Source organism: Pipistrellus hanaki (genome assembly GCF_964339955.1).
Source record: "Pipistrellus hanaki genome assembly, chromosome: 3".
Lineage (NCBI taxonomy): Eukaryota > Metazoa > Chordata > Mammalia > Chiroptera > Vespertilionidae > Pipistrellus > Pipistrellus hanaki.
The window spans coordinates 92573109-92590364 of NC_140505.1; the positions used below are offsets into that span (position 1 = coordinate 92573109).

General features: G+C 43.9%; 1 protein-coding gene across 6 annotated transcripts in view; it reads left to right on the forward strand.

The window, feature by feature from the left end:
* MICAL3 (microtubule associated monooxygenase, calponin and LIM domain containing 3) overlaps window positions 1-17256 on the forward strand; it is a 250954-nt gene that overhangs the window by 173682 nt on the left and 60016 nt on the right. For 5 of the 6 annotated variants that reach the window (XM_084878513.1, XM_084878514.1, XM_084878515.1 and 2 more), the window contains 3 exons: window positions 1350-1545; window positions 12081-12319; window positions 16222-16359. In XM_084878513.1, the coding sequence (XP_084734639.1) occupies window positions 1350-1545; window positions 12081-12319; window positions 16222-16359 (573 nt within the window). The remainder of the gene's footprint in view (window positions 1-1349; window positions 1546-12080; window positions 12320-16221; window positions 16360-17256) is intronic. The other variant, XM_084878517.1, reaches the window with a different exon arrangement.

Genomic DNA, 17256 nt, shown 5'->3' on the forward strand with positions numbered 1-17256 from the left:
ACACCATCCTTATTATACATCAGGAAATGTGTTCTTAGTTGTTACATAATTTTCTTAAGATCCTCCAACCTGTCACTGGTGGAGTCAGGTGTCTAGCCTGGATTTGTCTGACCCTAAATCTATGTGCTACATCATATTATAGTGAGCAAATTAAAGAATAACTCATTTTTGCCCTAGCCAGTGTGGCTCAGTGGATGAGCATCGGCCTGTGGACCAAAGGTCCTGGTTTCGATTCTGGTCAAGGGAAAATACCTCATTTGCAGGCTCCTACCAGCCCTATCCCAGCTTAGGCCCTGATCAGGGCCCATGCAGAAGGTGATCAATTGATGTATTTCTCTCTGTCTTTTCTAGAAACTGTTCTAGATTGACGGAAACTAAGTGGCGATAATAGATACAACATTTAAGAATTCAGATGTGAGTCCATAGTGGTACTCAAAATAAAAAAAAGAAATGGGAAAAGTTCTTTATTTTAAAAAAAAAAGAAATGCTAGTGGAGAAGGAATGTTAGAATATTTAAAATCACCAGGCAAAGATCACCAATGGATATTAACACCAGTGGATGAAAGGATGATGGAAGCAGGATAGTTCCTTGTTTCTACATGTCACCGCACAGATTACTTATGAATTGCAAAGGGGAACGTATCTCTTTACAACACAGAAATGAGTGGGACCACATTAACCAAGCATTGTTGAGCCAGTGTCACCAGGAGAGAGGCAGCCTCACTGTATCTATCCTGACCAGATTGACCAGATGCAGTGAGAGAGGCACAGCATCACCAACATGTTATTCTTGTTAAACAAATGTTCACTGTGAATCTAATCATGGGGAGACAGACAGATCTACAGTAGGAGATGTTTAGCAAAACAAGCAGCCTAGACACATCAGAGAACCAGCCAGATATAGTTTGGGAATCTTGATTAGATCCTACATCAAGGGCGGGGCCACTGGAAGAACTCACCTTTTTCAGTAAAAGGTGCTTTAGAACTTCTTCAAGGTTCATCTCAAGTTTCCGTCACCACCACCCCAAGATGATACAGGAGAGCCAGTGGCTCTCCCCTGAAGTGCAATCTTGTTACTTCTCATATTTAGTGAAGTTTTGCCACTCTCAGACTAGTGTCTTCACCTGGCCTCCATCAAATCCGTGACTTTGTTGACTCCTCTGGCTCCTGACCTGCATGTGGGGAGGGGCACTGTCCCTCCTTTCACTGAAATGAGCAGCTGCTGCCTTGGGTGCTTAGATAGCCCTTCCATTAATGCCTTCTCCCTCCCTGCACCTCCATCGTCCACACAGCATGGATTCAGTTCCTATAGTTTGTCATAGAACTTTGCTTTTTTGTTTATTTTGCAGGTTCAAGTGTGAATGGCCTGGAGGAGCCCAGCATTGCCAAAAGACTGAGGGGCACTCCTGAAAGGATTGAGCTAGAGAACTACCGCCTGTCTGTGAAGCAGGCAGAGGAGCTGCAGGAAGTGCCTGAGGAGACACAAGCTGAGCACAACCTGAGCAGTGTGCTAGACAAGGGCCTGGAGGAGGACGTGGCCAGCAGGTCAGCCTGGGCTGGGAGCTGAGGCCTGGTTTTCCTGTATGTTGCTCGTACCAGTAGCTTTCCTAGCAGCCCCTTCCCCTACTTGGGGAAAGCAGCATAGCACCTGCCAACAGCATGGGATCTGAACCAGACTGCCTGGGTTTGAATCTTGTCTGTGCACCCAGCAGCTGTTTGACACTAGTCAAGTTATGTCACCTCTGTGTGCTTCTGTTTTCTCATCTGTGAAACAAGGGCAATACTAGCCCCTTCCTCACAGATTTGATGTGAGGTTTAAATATGTATATAAAGTGTTTAAAACAGTATAAGCACACCTCGTTTATTACACTTTGCTTTATTGTGCTTCACAGAAATTGTATTTTTTCACAAATTGAAGACAAGACCCTCCACCAACACAAAGATTATGGCTCATTTTATTGTGATACCTGCTTTAATTCAGTCACCTTGAACTGAACCCACAATATCTATTCAAGGTCTGCTTGTGCTCAGGCACATGTAAGCACTGTCTTTATTACTTTGCATAATGCTGGACCATTTACAAGGGACTTCTGTCTCCATCACCTCACTTGGTCATCCTCTCAGGAATCCTGTAAAGAAAATATATCTTTTCACTATATAGGTAAAGTAGTAATGGTGACTGAGATAAGGATTAAGGATTGACTAAGATTCAAACTCATGTTTTCTGGGTCCAAGATTCTTCCTGGTTTCCCTACTGCCTGCTGATTCCTCCTCCCCTATTCCATTTAGGTTAACCAGTAAAGATCACAATCCATATGACTTAATGCAGAGATTCAGTAAGTATTTATTGAACACCTATCAAGTTACGTTTTGTTATTCATTGAAAAGTAACAGAAAAAATAGTGACAGACACAGATGCTTCCCTCTGGTTATTATTTACAAATATAGTGGAGGGAAAAGAATTCCACACAGGAACAACAGTAGACCTGAAGCAGTGTGCTATTGGGAGCTGGTGGTTCCGTGGAAGGAGCACCAGGAGTGGAATAGCTGGCTTCTGTTACAACTTAGCCACCATCTCACTGTGCTATTTTGTGAAAGCTGCATCACCACTCTGGGCTTTATTCTTTCCCCTATACATAAAGAGAGGAGCAGAATATTTGTGTCCCAGGAGCCACACAGCAGCCAGTGGCTTTATTCTTGGCCAGTCCCAGTGTTTTCATTATGTCTAACTGAGTGATGTCTTTGGTGAACATGCATGCTCCAACCCCTACCACACCCCTGTGTTTGCTGTCTGTACCCAATACCTTGTTCTCAATACCTGCCCAGGCCTGACAGTGTCAGTACAGAAAGATTCAAAGTGCTTAATAGAAGATTATCAAGGAACTAGAGAAACAAATATAAAACATATAAAAGAGAAACAAGCATAAAAAAAAGAATATAAACAAGATAACATTTTTTTAAAAAGATGAATAATATTGGTATTAGCCAGACTCTCCTGCAGAGCTGCCACAGTGGGACCACTTCCCATGGCCCCAGACTGATGAACACACACTTCTTTGTAGCCATGAGAATGGGAACATATGGGGATAAAGAAAACAGCTTTTTTCCCCCTCAAGTTCAACCAATATTTTCACTAAGCTGTTTGCTGGCAGAGCTCTTTTCAGCTGCACTCCACACCTTATCTCTGGTGCCAGACATGCTGTGTATGAACTGCTTTTGGGGCTGGCCTCACCAATAACTCTTCCATGCATTCTGGGGCAGCCTCCCCTTTGGTACCTGCATTTCCACAGCCATCACTACATACATATTGTTGTCATGCATCCCTGCCCATAGAGACATACATCTCTGCTGCATCCATGAGGAAGAGTTCTCACTCACAGTCAAAGCAGAGCTGGTGGCATGACCTCAGGTATGGGCCAGATCACTTTCCTACAGGAATAACTTGTTCTCCGCTGTCATTTATAAACGGGAAATTCCAGGAAGGCTAAGTCATGCCTCTACAGCAGGGTGTGATTGGATGGGTAGAATAGATATCAGCATCAAACAGTACAATAAATGCCTTTATAGTAATTAAATTTGAGTTTTAAAAAATGAAAGAAACAACTAGCATTAGCTGCATACAAAATAAAACATGGTCTCTTAAAGGGGAAATGCTCTGAGGAAGGAGCAGGAGACTTGGCCTTGTTTCCCACAGGAAAGTTGTGAGGTACAGGGAGTGCATCCCCAGCAATGGCACATTTTTGTTCCATTTTTCCCTGTAGCACCAAGCAGTTAGGTGCGTTTTCAGCCCTCAGTCCTTCCTTGATGAGGTGTTGGTCTTAAAAATGAGAAATAACAGAGTTTTAAGGAATTAAACAGTCCAATCCAGAAACTCACTTTTTTGTTTGTTTGTTTGTTTGTTTGTTTGTTTTTGTTAATCCTTACCTGAGAATATTTTTTTCCATTTATTTTTTTTTTAAGAGACTGGGAGGAAGGAGGGAGGGAGGGAAGGGAGGGGGGGGGGAGAGAGAGAGAGAGAGAGAGAGAAAGTGAGAGAGAGAGAGAGAGAGAGAAAGTGAGAGAGAGAGAGAGAGAGAGAGAGAAAGAGAGAGAGAGAGAGAGAGAGAAACATCCATGTGAAAGAGACACATCAGTTGGTTGCCTCCTGCATACACCCCGACCAGGGCTGAGGATCAAACCTGCAACCCAGGTACGTGCCCTTGACTGGGAATCGAACCCACAACCCTTTGGTGCACAAGGCCAACACTAACCACTAAGCACACTGTTCAGGGCCAGAAACTCACTTTTGACAAGTTTAAAGAACTTTAGATGTCTACTATGGGAGGCCAGTACAGTATGATGTTTCAGAACATGATTTTGTAGTCAAATCAGAACTTAATCCTACCTCTACTAGTTGTAGGCAAGTTACTTTGTCTTTCCGTGCCTCAGTTTCCTCAACTACAAAGCACACTGCACTTCATGGGTTTGTTATGAGGATTAAATCAAATAAAGCAACTGACAGTGTCTCACTGGCAACAGTTACTATTACTGCTCTCCTTATCTCCACACACAATATAGGTGCTCTTCACAGGAGGGATAGGCTGGACTTCTTCCATTCATCATTTCCTTAAGTAGTTTACCTGCCAGAAATTGGGTTTGGCTCAAAACCACTTGCCATAGAAAAGTGCTCATCAAAAATTGCCTGCATCAGAATTGCCACAAGGACTTATTAAAGCACACATTGCTGGGCAGTTTCTGATCTAGTCAGTATGGGCAGAACCCAAGATACCTATTTCTAAAAGATTCCAGTGATGTAGCCAAAACCGGTTTGGCTCAGTGGATAGAGCGTCTGCTTGCGAACTGAAAGGTCCCGGGTTCGATTCCAGTCAAGGGCATGTACCTTGGTTGCGGGCACATCCCCAGTAGGGGGTGTGCAAGAGGCAGCTGATTGATGATTCTCTCTCATCGATGTATCTAATTCTCTATTCCTCTCTCTTCTTCTCTATAAAAAATCAATAAAATATATTTTAAAATAAAAATAAATAAAAAAATAAAAGATTCCAGTGATGCTATGATCTAGAAACCCCACTTTGAGGTCCAACACTCAAAATTTTTCTGATAAAAACTCCACATGGTACACTTAGTAAAGAGATGATTCCTGGGCCCTCCCCTGGAGTATCAGATATAGTGGATTTGAGATGGAGGCCAGGAATATCTGTTTTTAACAGACATTGGGTAATTCTTACTTTGTGAGTCAGTTCACACAATTGAAGACTCTAGGTCAGGCCTGACCAGCTTATGACCCTTTTGGAGCAGGGAAGGGGGAGCATCTTACCAAGGAGACCCTAGAAATAGTACTTTTATTTTCTTTGGAAGAGACCAAGTGCCCAAAGACTGGAGAAAACTGGCTTTATGGTTTTTGTATTGTTTCTCCCTGATTGCTTATCTGGAAGGTTTTGCTTCAGGCAATGAAGATGGCTTGTGCAGTGCCCCTCTGCTGAAGTCTTTAGTGTTTATACATTCCTGGCTCTAAAGAACAAGTCAGTAAGAGCTGGAGCTGACAGATCCAAATGGGACAGCCAAGGTTGTCCCATCTATTGCCTCAGAATTCTATGACAGGCCAGCACAGAGGACCTTGCCCTCCATCAGAGAAACACCACCAGGAAAAGCCTCTCCTTCAGGCCTGACCTTAAATATGTGGAAATTCTTGACTGCTCTTCTCTCTCCTGCCACACGCCTCTAAATTTCCACCATGTAAAAGATTGCTGGATGATGTTCATCCCCAGTAGTCTGCTCAGCTGGAGAGTGTTTACATGGTTGTTAGAGTGGGTGGGATCTAAGAGTGGCCAAGCAGGACAGAAGATTGTACAGAAATTCACTGATTATAAATACATTAATTTAAAAGTGAAAGCTAATTCCCCATTTTCCCTTGAAAACATCCAGGAACTTCAAGTGCAATTCCATACAATAGCCTGGTTTATTCATAACAGGGCCTTCCCAAATCTCTGGTCTCCATATTCTGAGGTTTGACCCAAGCAGCCAGGACTTGCTGCTGCTCCTCCTCCTGGTTTGCTACCCTGACAGTTGCTAGTAGCTGAAAAACTCTTGGGTTCTTGGAGAACCACTCAAGAGGGCATAGCACGAGATGCTGTGGTTGCTGAGGGAACCCTGATTTCTTACACAAATGAGCCAGCATCTTTACATGTCAGTTTTTGCATTTATGAAAATGAGATAATTATAGTAGCCATGTCTTAGAGTTATCATGTAGTTCTGTGAGCTAATTTATGTATAGTACCAGAGTAAGTCACCAGGGCACAATGAGTACTGGCTATCACCGTTATTATTGTCCTGAGATCTGTCCTCCTAGACTAGCAGAACCTCTGTGGAGTAAACCTCATCTTATCAGAACCTAGTCCATGTACCCAGCTGTTTTGCTTCCTCCCACCCGTCCCCATCATGGCCTCAAAGAGAAGAAAACACACCCGAGAGTCGTTTCAGGGAAGGTGCTTTGAGATAAGTGAGTGGATGTAAATTGTAACATGGAGGATTTTTGCTAAGTATTATTTTACTGAAAGGGGAAACTCCTTCTCATGGACACTTTACCAAGAAGCTCCGGAGGTACCATCTCTGACACCTGAGAACTTAGGCGGATCCTGCCCTGGATTTCTATGGTGTGGTCCCTTATATTCCTTGCTCATCTTGGCTGTGTGGTGACCCAGGGGAATCCAACCTAAATCAAACAGTTACATGGAACAATATATAGTTACAAATGACAGATACCTGTTATGACGGAGAGCTGATCTTGATGATTGGCTTTTCTGGCCGTCATCTCTCCTAGGAGGCTGAGCCCTAGGAGGTTGCTTGTCCTTTCTAAAGGACAGAGAGTTGTCATTATTATGCTTTGTTTTCATATAGTGATTCTCCCTACTTAAAGTTTCTAGGTTGTAGTCTAAGGAGGGTAGGGATGTCTCACAGATTCCAGCCTCTTCAAAGGCCAGATTCAGAAATTCAGACACTGGGAGCAGGCAAATACATAAAATAAGCCTTGAGGTACTGAATTTACACTGGAAATCTTACGTGATATATGGAACCTGATCAAACCCAGAAAATTATTCCAAGATCCTATGGAAATGACTGCCAGGAAAGGAACACTTGGAAGCATCTGTCCTTTGCAAGGGTGGGAAGGCCAGCTTGTCTGTCTCAGTTTCCAGATGCATTTAACAAAGACCTTTCAGAAATGGCCTGAGAGCTTGCCACTTAAGGAGGCAAGGGTTGACCTTTCCATCCTATTTTCTTTTTTCTGTCCTATTTTTTTTTCCTGTCCTATTTTTTTATGATCTATGCCTAACTTGCTACTCTCCCAGGGTCCTTAAGCTGTCATTAAAACTAGCCGTGTGGCAGTCATAGCTTTAAGGACATCCTCACTGCTTGCATTATGCACAGTGCAGCCCTCCTCATGAGTATAAAGGACAGGGCTGCACTAAGGCCCCTCCTAGGAAGCTGCACTGAGCAACCACTCAGGCACATAAGAAGGCCAAGTTGGCCTTCCCTCTGCCCACCTAAGATTTAAGATGAGCATAAGAAGCATTCTTATCTTTATTTCATGTTCAAAAGATATTAAATAACATACATTGGGCTACATGTTGTTTATTAATAAGAAAATAAACAAGTGAAAATATAAAGGTAAGGTGAAAAAAGTAATACCTGAAATAAATACTGAAAAATAATCAAAATCCAGATGCCAAGCTTTTTGTCTGTAGTCTAAATTCTTATATCTACCCACTTCATTTTAATTTAATAAATCTTTATTGTTCAGATTATTACAGTTGTTCCTTTTTCCCCCCATAGCTCCCCTCATCGGGTTCCCACCCCAATATCTGCCCTTACATCCCTCCCCTCCTCCCCACTGTCCTCATCCATAGGTGTACGATTTTTGTCCAGTTTCTTCCCACTGGCTCTTTCCCCCTAAGAATTGTCAGTTCACTCCCTTTCTATGCCCCTTATTCTATTATATCTCCAGTTTATTCTGTTCATCAGATTTTTTTATTCTCTTGATTTTTAGATTCACTTGTTGATAGATATGTATTTGTCATTCATAATTTTTATCTTTACCGTCTTCTTCTTCTTCTTCGAATACCTTTCAGCATTTCATATAATACTCATTTGGTGGTGATGAAGTCATTTTAGCTTTTTCTTATCTGGAAAGCTCTTTATCTGCCCATCAATTCTGAATGATAGCTTTGCTGGGTAGGATAATCTTGGTTGTAGGTTCTTGCTATTCATCACTTTGAATATTTCTTGCCACTCCCATCTGGCCTGCATAGTTTCTGTTGAGAAATCAGCTCACAGTCATATGTGTGCTCCCTTGTGAGTAACTGTTTTTCTCTTGCTGCTTTTAATATTCTCTCTTTATCTTTTGCTCCTGGCATTTTAATTATGATGTGGTCCTCTTTGGATTCCTTTTGTTTGGGGTTCTGTGCACTTTCTGGACCTGTAAGTCTATTTCTTTCACCAGGTAGGGGAAGTTTTTGGTCATTATTTATTCAAGTAGGTTTTGAGTACCTTGCTCTCTCCTTCTGGCACCCCCATAGTTCTGATATTGGTACACTTGAAGTTGTCCCAGAGGCTTCTTACACTATCTTCATATTTTTTTATTATTTTTGCTTTTCCATTTGATTGTTTTTTGCTTCTTTGTATTTCAAATCTTTGACTTGATTCTTGTGGTCCTCTAGTCTGCTGTTAAATCTCTGTATAATATTTTTTATTTCAGTCAGTGTATGCTTAATTCATAGTTGGTCCTTTTTCATATCCTCATATGTCTCGCTAAATGTATTGGTCTTTTCTAGAAAATTATTGAAAAACCTTATAACTGTGGTTTTGAACTCTATATCCAGTCATTTGTTTTCCTCCATTTCTTTCATTTGTGATCTGTTTTTTTGTCTCCAGATTTTGGCTGCTTTCCTGAGTTGATAGAGTGGTTTTGTGTGCTAGGTGTCCTATAGGGGCCCAGTGGCTCAGCCTCCCCAGTTACCTGAGGTGGACACTCTTGATACACCCCTTTGTGGGCTGTGTGCACAGTCTTATTGTAGGTAAGTCTTGATTGTTGTTGGTATCACTGGGAGGAATTGGCCTTCAGGCCAATTGGCTGTGAAAATCATCTGTGTCTGTGCTGGGAGAACTTCTGTGCTGGAGACAAGACTTGCAAAAGTCTCTGTGCTCAGCTTGGATGGGGAAGAGTCTCAGTGCAAAGCAGACAGCATTGGTTTACCTTCAGCCCTGCCCTAATAGACCCCTGTGTCTCAGTATCCCATGGCAATCTTTACAAGCACCTCTGAGAGAAAGCTGCCCTCAAGTTCCGCCCACTGCCAGACAGTCCAGTTTCTCCCTGGATGAGTCTGGGTCCCCAGAGTCTCTCCCAGAACTGGAGTTCAGTGCAGTCGGGAGCTTTTGTCTCCCTCCTGCTTGAGAAAGCCAGCCGCGTACGCAGTTGCCTGCCCTCTCCGCATGCGCGCCTCAGTACCTTTGCCTTCCACAGATCCTCTGTGTCTCAATGTACTTTTCTCTTTCCTTTTAGTTGTAGAATTTTCACTCAGACAGCCTTCCTGTTGTTCTGGATGATGTCCATTTTGTCTTAGTTGTAGTTTTGAAATTGTTGTGTGAGGCAGCAGTTTAGGTGTTTACCTATGCCACTATCTTGGTTTCTCCCTATCTACCCACTTTAAACTGCCTCCCACTAATCCTCCATCCCACTACAGTCATGTTTTGCCTTATTTTATCATGATGTGTTTCCATCTTATCTCCCTTGGGAATAAGGATCTTTTCTGTGTCACATTTATGTTTCCTGCAATGTCTAGGAAGTGCATTATAAGTAGAAGATATTCAGTAAATTTTAGTTGGGTGAATGGATGTATGAATGAATGAATGAATGCAGTAGGGTTCACCAAACAGCTGCTTATAATAAGAAGTTGGCTTTTTTTATTTCTGAGTCTACTGGCTGAGCTTCAGTAGATGCTCAAAAATGTTGAATGAATGAATAAGTAATCAAATAGATGAATGGCTAGCTAGAGTCCCAGATTGTAATACAAGCACATTAAAAATCAGTGAAGTCCCTAATCTCTACAACATGTTTACAAGGCAGGTACTAACACTGCCCCCTTACTGAGGCTTGGAGAGTTTAAGTAATCAACTCAAGGTAACACATCTTGTAAGTAGCAGAGCCATCTTGGCACTATGAGGACCCACCCACCTGAGAAGTAGGAATGCAACCCACAGGAATGCCCTTACTTCTGACTTAGCTGGCATGTGGAAGTTCCACAAACTGCCCTTAGGCTCAATAATTTGCTTGAAGGACTCAGAATCACTGAAAGGTGTTATACAGGGAAAGAGCACCAGTTGTCAGCCAAGGAAAGACAAGCATAGGACAGAGTCCAGGAAGGTGCAGGTGCAGAGGTTCCTGTGCATTCTCCCCATGCAGTTGGGACAGTGTCATTTTCTTGATATTGATGTGTGATGATACCCATGGAGCTTAGCTCTCCAAGCCTTCCCATTTAGAGTTTTTATTGGGGCTTGGTAACTAGGCAGTGCTTTATCACAGGCAGTGCTACTGCCATTTGAAACTGATTGGTTGACTGATGGATCAACTTATCATGTGGTTGTAGTTGCTGTCCAGATCTACTGCATGACCCAAAGCACTCACCTAAATTGCTGGTCTTGCTGATACAGCCAGTCCTTATTCTGAAACACATTAGTAGACTATCCACCATGACCCAAGGCCCCCAGAAAAATGGGCATTCCCACCCAGCAGGGCATTCTAAGGCTAAGTTCACCTCCCAGAAGCGAGGTCAGGGGCCAAACCTCTCTTTAAGCAGGTTAAGTTATTTACTCCACAGGCATTGATAGCACAGGTGGTGGTTGGCATGTCCTCATCACAGTGTACTAACAATCCCTGCTCAGGCTAAAGGGAGAAGTGGGCCAGCCGCCCACCCATGCCTGATGCTCCTGGGTTATGAGGCTCCATCATGCCAGAGGTTGGACCATGCTTTATTATGAAAGCCCATTTCATCCAGTCCAGTCAGCTACACGTTTCTCATTAAGAGAAAAGAATCTACTGGGGGGGGGGGGGGGGGGGGGGACACGACTGGTGATTATCTACCATAAAACAGGTCTGAGAAAACTGTTACATTTGGGATTTTCTTACTGCCATGGAGCCCCACAGCATTGTAGGGCACCAAGTGTTTTTATTCTTACACTTCCTGTTGTCCTGCTTCTCTCTGTGAGCAGAGAGGAGGGTGGTGCCTAAAGAGTGGAGCTTCACATTTGGGGTTTATGTAAGTCATGGTGAGTGTTTATCACAGGCAGTGCTGCTGCCATTTGTAACTGAGCCAGGCTGTGCTATGAAGGGAACAGTGATGGGAATACAGCTGCTTGTCAAAGAGTGATGACCCAGTGGTTGGGGTATTTCCACCCTGCCCCCACAGTCCCTGCACTGTATTGTGCAGTTAATGGGGCCTTTGCTGCCATATTACCTGTCTGTTTCCTGCAATATCTAGATCAAGTCATGTCACATGGTGGGGACTCAAGGAACATTGTATTCCTCCAGAACCTGCATCTTGCCTGCCAGCCAGAGTGTGGTTAAGACTTCATTCATGCCTCTCACGGCAGCCCCTCCTTCCTCACTATGGCTTTCTTGAGAACCTTCCTTCCAACCCACCTGAGTCAATTAGAACTGAGTTCCTCAAACCAAATAGTGGATCATAATGAAAGGAGACTTACTGTTCATTCTTGATTCCTGGGGTCATGAGTTTACATCAAAATGGACCCACAGCCTGTAGCTTCTGAGGACCTCCATGAGACCAGACTCTAAACAGACCACCCACCAGACTGGGCTGTCCACTCTCATGGGTATGCCATTTTTCCCTCTTCACTCTCCTCCCATTTCTTTGTGTCTTACCTAAGCAAAGAAGTAGACTGGTCTCTCCAAGGTTGTCCTCTCCCCACCCAGCAGTGCTTTGTGGGACACTTTGCCTCAGATGTGGCTTTTAACCATCTTGTACATGGTTTTGTCATTCCCTCACTTTGGTTGTGTGATTGTTTCCTCACAGCAGTTCTGAGTCTGAGATGGAGGAGGAAGAAGAGGAGGAGCCTCCACTGCCTACCTCGGACCTGGGTGGTGTTCCTTGGAAGGAAGCTGTGAGGATCCATGCTCTTTTAAAAGGAAAGAGTGAAGAGGAACTGGATGCCTTAAAGAGCTACGAGCCTAACAATGACAATGAGGAGGAGGACTGCGACGAGGAGGAGGGAGAGGAAGACTCTGACGAGGAAGAGGAGGAGTCTAGTGAAGGTCAGAAAGCAATCTCTTCTCCTATCCTGGACCCTGTCTGTCACTGAAGCAGCCTGTTTTATGCGTGAGCATGAGAGATTTCTTTGGCTGGAGTCACATAACATGCCTCCACAGAGCCCCAGAGACATTCTTCCTGTCTCTCTCTGAACTTAGATACAGAGGCAGAGAAGACCATTGACAGTGGAAATGGTGTTCCTTGTGCATGTTCTGAGTTGAAATTGGATGGTAGAAGGCCAAATTAGGTTCTTCATTCTCCTCTCCTTCTCATTTTCTATTTTTTCCTTTTTAGTTTCAGCGAATGAGGTTTATTTTCATAAATAAAGGGACTTTAGCTTTCTATATGTTCCCTAACACCTAATCCTTGATATTGCAGGCTGCAAAGATTGAATCTCATTGAGGAGGGAGCTGTGAGCTGGGGGCCCACTGAACAGTATTTAGTCAATGATGTATAGTAGCATGTTTGGACCAGTGTCCTGAGAAGGAGTATCAATTTCAGCATCAAGTTAGTCTGGTTGGCTCTGAAATGTTCTCTTGGTTTGGACTCAAGATGTCTCAACTCTGTCCCTATGTCTGGCTCTGTATGTCCTTGAGTGAATAAGAAAGAACTTGCTGGGCTTCCTTTTCTTTACTGTGTAAGAGAGGTCATTCTCTCCTGGCTGATGGGTGGTAAAGAAGAAAATGGGCAGGTAGAGACCTGAGTTCCTCTCAGGGTGATGCTATGACTATTTCCTGTATGCTCCCAGGAGTCATGGTGAGCACCAATTCCTCTAAGCCATTAGAAGAGCAGTCAGTTCTGGACAGCCTGGGCACGTCGAATTGGCACTAGATGGTTTGGCTACCTCATCCATCCCAGGATCTATTTTCTCTGGCACAGCAAGGACCAAGAGCTAGCCAGACACAGAGTCCTGCCAGCCAGGATGCATATTACTGGTAGTCTCGGGGGGCTGTGTCGCTGTAAGACCCCAAGCCTGATTAGGCACAGCAGGCAGAAAGAAAGCACATGCTGGCATGTCCTTGAGGTGCCCATATCAGCATGAACTGTCAGAGGCAGGACATGCACTCAGGCTCTCTAAGGAGTTTCTCTCTACCTGGTTCTTCTGCTAAGGTAGGACCCACCAGGTAGCACTGCCCCTCCATCCTTACTCATTTTTATGTGCAGAAGGAGGCAGGCCTGGGCCAGGAACCTGACACTGGGTTCTTTTTTCCATATGCTGTGTCTCTGGCATATGGCCATGACTGGCCTTATATCCCTGCTAGTCATAGGGGTTAAGTGTGTTCACAGCTCTTTTGGGGAAAGGTATTTTGTTTGTATCATTCTAGATGTCATTATCTCCATTTGATGATTAATATGTTCAGTGGCCTATAGCCCCAGACATGGCTTAGGATCACAGCCTATTTCCTTTACAGGAGCATTTAGCCTTGCCTTCCCTTACACAGACTTAATTTTGCAGACCTGAACCTGGCATCAAGACCAGGAGATGGGCTTTAAATAGAGAAACACACATACCAGCAAATTCTGCCAACACCTGTGTGCCTTGAGCAGTGAACTTTGGTGCCTGTGTAGACAAGGACAGGACATTATTGCCTTGCAATTGAAAATAACTCTTCTCTTTTCTCCCTGTTTATCCCCACATGGGATTCTTGTTGCTGTGTGTGTGGGTATCTGATTCCCCCTTCTGTAGAAGGGGAGTATTGCCCCTGGGACAGAGAACTACAAGGCCAGTGGCTCCAGTGTCTGTCAGAGGAAGATTCGGGTACATGTAAAGGTACCCATTCTGTCTCTTGTCCACCTTCTACCCTGGCTCCCTGGCAGCCATTCACAATCTGCCTCCAAGAGCAGGTCCCACATGAAAATATCTGTGTTACAGAGCTGCACTGATAGGATTTGGCACATATCCCTGGGCCCAGTCTTCATGAATGGTCATGTACAAAATAGCACATGAGACAGAGATTCAAGAGGAAGTCAGAGAAGACTCCAGAAGCAGCCTTATTGAATGTGGCCCCATCAATGCCCTTCATACATTCTGCTGCAAGTTCTCCTCATTCAGTTAAGACTGGCTTCTTCTCTAATGCAGAAAGCCTCACATCACATCACAACTCCCAGCAGTGGTTCAGATTTCCAGAACCTCCCTGCATGGTGTCTTTTAACATTTCTCTGGGAAAGTAAAGTGATGACAGATAAGTCCTCAAGGCTTCAGGAAGAAAATTCACTCTCTTCCCATTGTTGCCAGGAGGATGAAAAGGAGCCCTACATTTTTCTCTTTAATTTATCTTCCCTAAGACATTCAGTCTGTTTGGTGACTTTGCTGTGATTTAGCCCCATCCAGCACCATAGAGATTAATTGGCCTTAGAAAAGGCCATGAGTCTATAGTGACCTGCAGCTCTGTGTTTAACGTAGCATACTGCTCATATCCACATTCGGTGATCTTTTTGGTGCTTTCTGCATATATCACATTTTCTGTTGCTTGTAAATTAATAGATTGTCTTTACAGTAATGAATCCAAAGCAGATTATGCAGTTAGATTGTTGAGAACAGGTTCCCATCAGGAATGACAGAGTCCTTCAAATCAGGTGGCACCTGCTCTTGCTGCCTGAAAAGTCATCCTCGCTTCTATAGTATTCCTTCCCCAATGTTTCTGGCTATTCCTTTATTTTAACCCAACTGTATAGCCTGGTCCAAGCACTGATTACAGGAATCCCACAGGGCAGGGCCACATGCAGAACCCTTGGGTTCTGACATCAAGAATAAAATGAGGACTCTGGGGAGTTCTCATTTAGCTGAGAAACTGGGTCTTTTGACCAATGGGGAACCAAATGGAATTTAAAGACAAAGGGCTTTCACCTCATAAAATACAGAGAGCTATTGCCTACCATGTACTTCCAAAGCTTTGAGAATTTACAGGATGGAAGTCTGTTTCCTCTCCAACCATGCCTCTCCTAATTCCATCTTCTCCCATAGCTGTATCCCTGTGTGTGCAGCATGAGGCCTTTTATAAAATGGGTGGGGATTTTTTTCTCTTGCTAGCTCCAGAAGATAACAACTAAAGTATCGCCGGGACCGGTTTGGCTCAATGGATAGAGAGCGTCAGCTTGGGGTCTGAAGGGTCCCGGGTTCGATTCCGGTCAAGGGCATGTACCTTGGTTGCGGGCATATCCCCAGTTGGGGGTGTGCAAGAGGCAGCTGATCGATGACTCTCTCTCATCGATGTTTCTGGCTCTCTATCTCTCTCCCTTCCTCTCTGTACAAAATCAATAAAATATATTTTTTTTAAAAAACAAAAAACTAAAGTACCAAGAAAGTACATTTATATCCTGTGTGAGTTGGCTGGTTCATGGCAGAGTGGCACTGTCCCATTCCACCTCTCTCTTGATTCAACTCTCAAAGGGAAGCATAGCAGGTGGCAGTAAGTACCTTGCTGTGTGACCAACAGAAAAAGCATGAATGGTGCATTCTTGGGGCTCTCCCACTATAATGGGTAACAGCTCAGAATTCATGTCCTCTGGAAAAATGCCCTCAGGGACCAGTTGTAATCTGCTCTTTTTTTTTCTAATTTGTCATTTGGGTCCCTCGAATGCAGTTAATGCAAGAAGAGCATCAGAAAAGAAAGTTCTTTCTGAATTGGAGTTGAATGTATGAATCTCATTGAAATTAAGTGTATATGAAACTTGAAATGACTACATCAAATTAGATGAGTAGAAACCTTGTGTGTGTGTTTGCATGTGCCCACATATTCTCAATTTTTGCTTTTTCTGATTCAAACTAATCCTAGCAAATATGATAAATTTTCTGTTTCCTTTTACTGTGGTGTTTCATTCCCTCCTTCCCTTGACTGTTTATTTTCTCCTTTCTTCTTCCCCATCTTCTCTCCCTTTCTCATCTTCCTTGAACCTGGTGCCGTAGCTGGGAGCCAGCGGCTACAGCAGATCATAAATGCAACCGATCCCTTGGAAATCCAGGCTGATGTGCACTGGACACATATTCGTGAGAAAGAGGAGGAGGAGCGAATGGTACCAACCTCTGAGCCCTCCACTTCTAGAGGTAACTGCCTTAGGATCCAAGGACCTGATTCCCCTAGGAGCATTTTCTGTCTCTACATCCCCTTTCCTTGCTGCAGAGGATTTTTCTGTCAGGGCCAAAGCCATCAGTTTAAGCAAATGTAAGAGCTGACAGAACATTTCATTTTCTTGCCGAAACCAGTTTGGCTCAGTGGTAGAGCGTCGGTCTGCGGACTGAAAGGTCCCAGGTTCAATTCCGGTCAAGGGCATGTACATTGGTTGCGGGCACATCCCCGGTGGGTGGTGTGCAAGAGGCAGCTGGTCAATGTTTCTCTCTCATCGGCGTTTCTGGCTCTCTGTCTCTCTCCCTTCCTCTCTGTAAAAAATCAATAAAATATATATTTAAAAAAAAAAGTACATTTCATTTTCTTGGTGTTAATGGTGGCCACTGCCCTGGGCTTTTGTTTTTAATATATTTCATTGATTTTTTTTTACAGAGAGGAAGGGAGAGAGATAGCTAGAAACGTCGATGAGAGAGAAACATCGACCAGCTGCCTCTTGCACACCCCCGACCGGGGATGTGCCCGCAACCAACATACATGCCCTTGGCCGGAATCGAACCCAGGACCTTTCAGTCCACAGACCGACGCTCTACCGCTGAGCCAAACCGGTTTCGGCTGCCCTGGGCTTTTGTGTGAGAATATGTGAAGTTCTCTGTGGGTTAAGAGGTTATGGGATCTTCTCCCCCAAAGCAAAATAGAAAAATGAAACTTGATCTTGAAGAAATTGAGAATTTGCTTTCATATTACTAGGCAGAGTTATTCTTTCTCCACTTGATAGAATATTCTGGTCCTTTCCTCATGGAGTGTATCTGGGTGTGAATGTGCATTGGCAGATGGGGGCATGGGAAGCATAGTTTGAATGGAAATGAAGTTTTAAG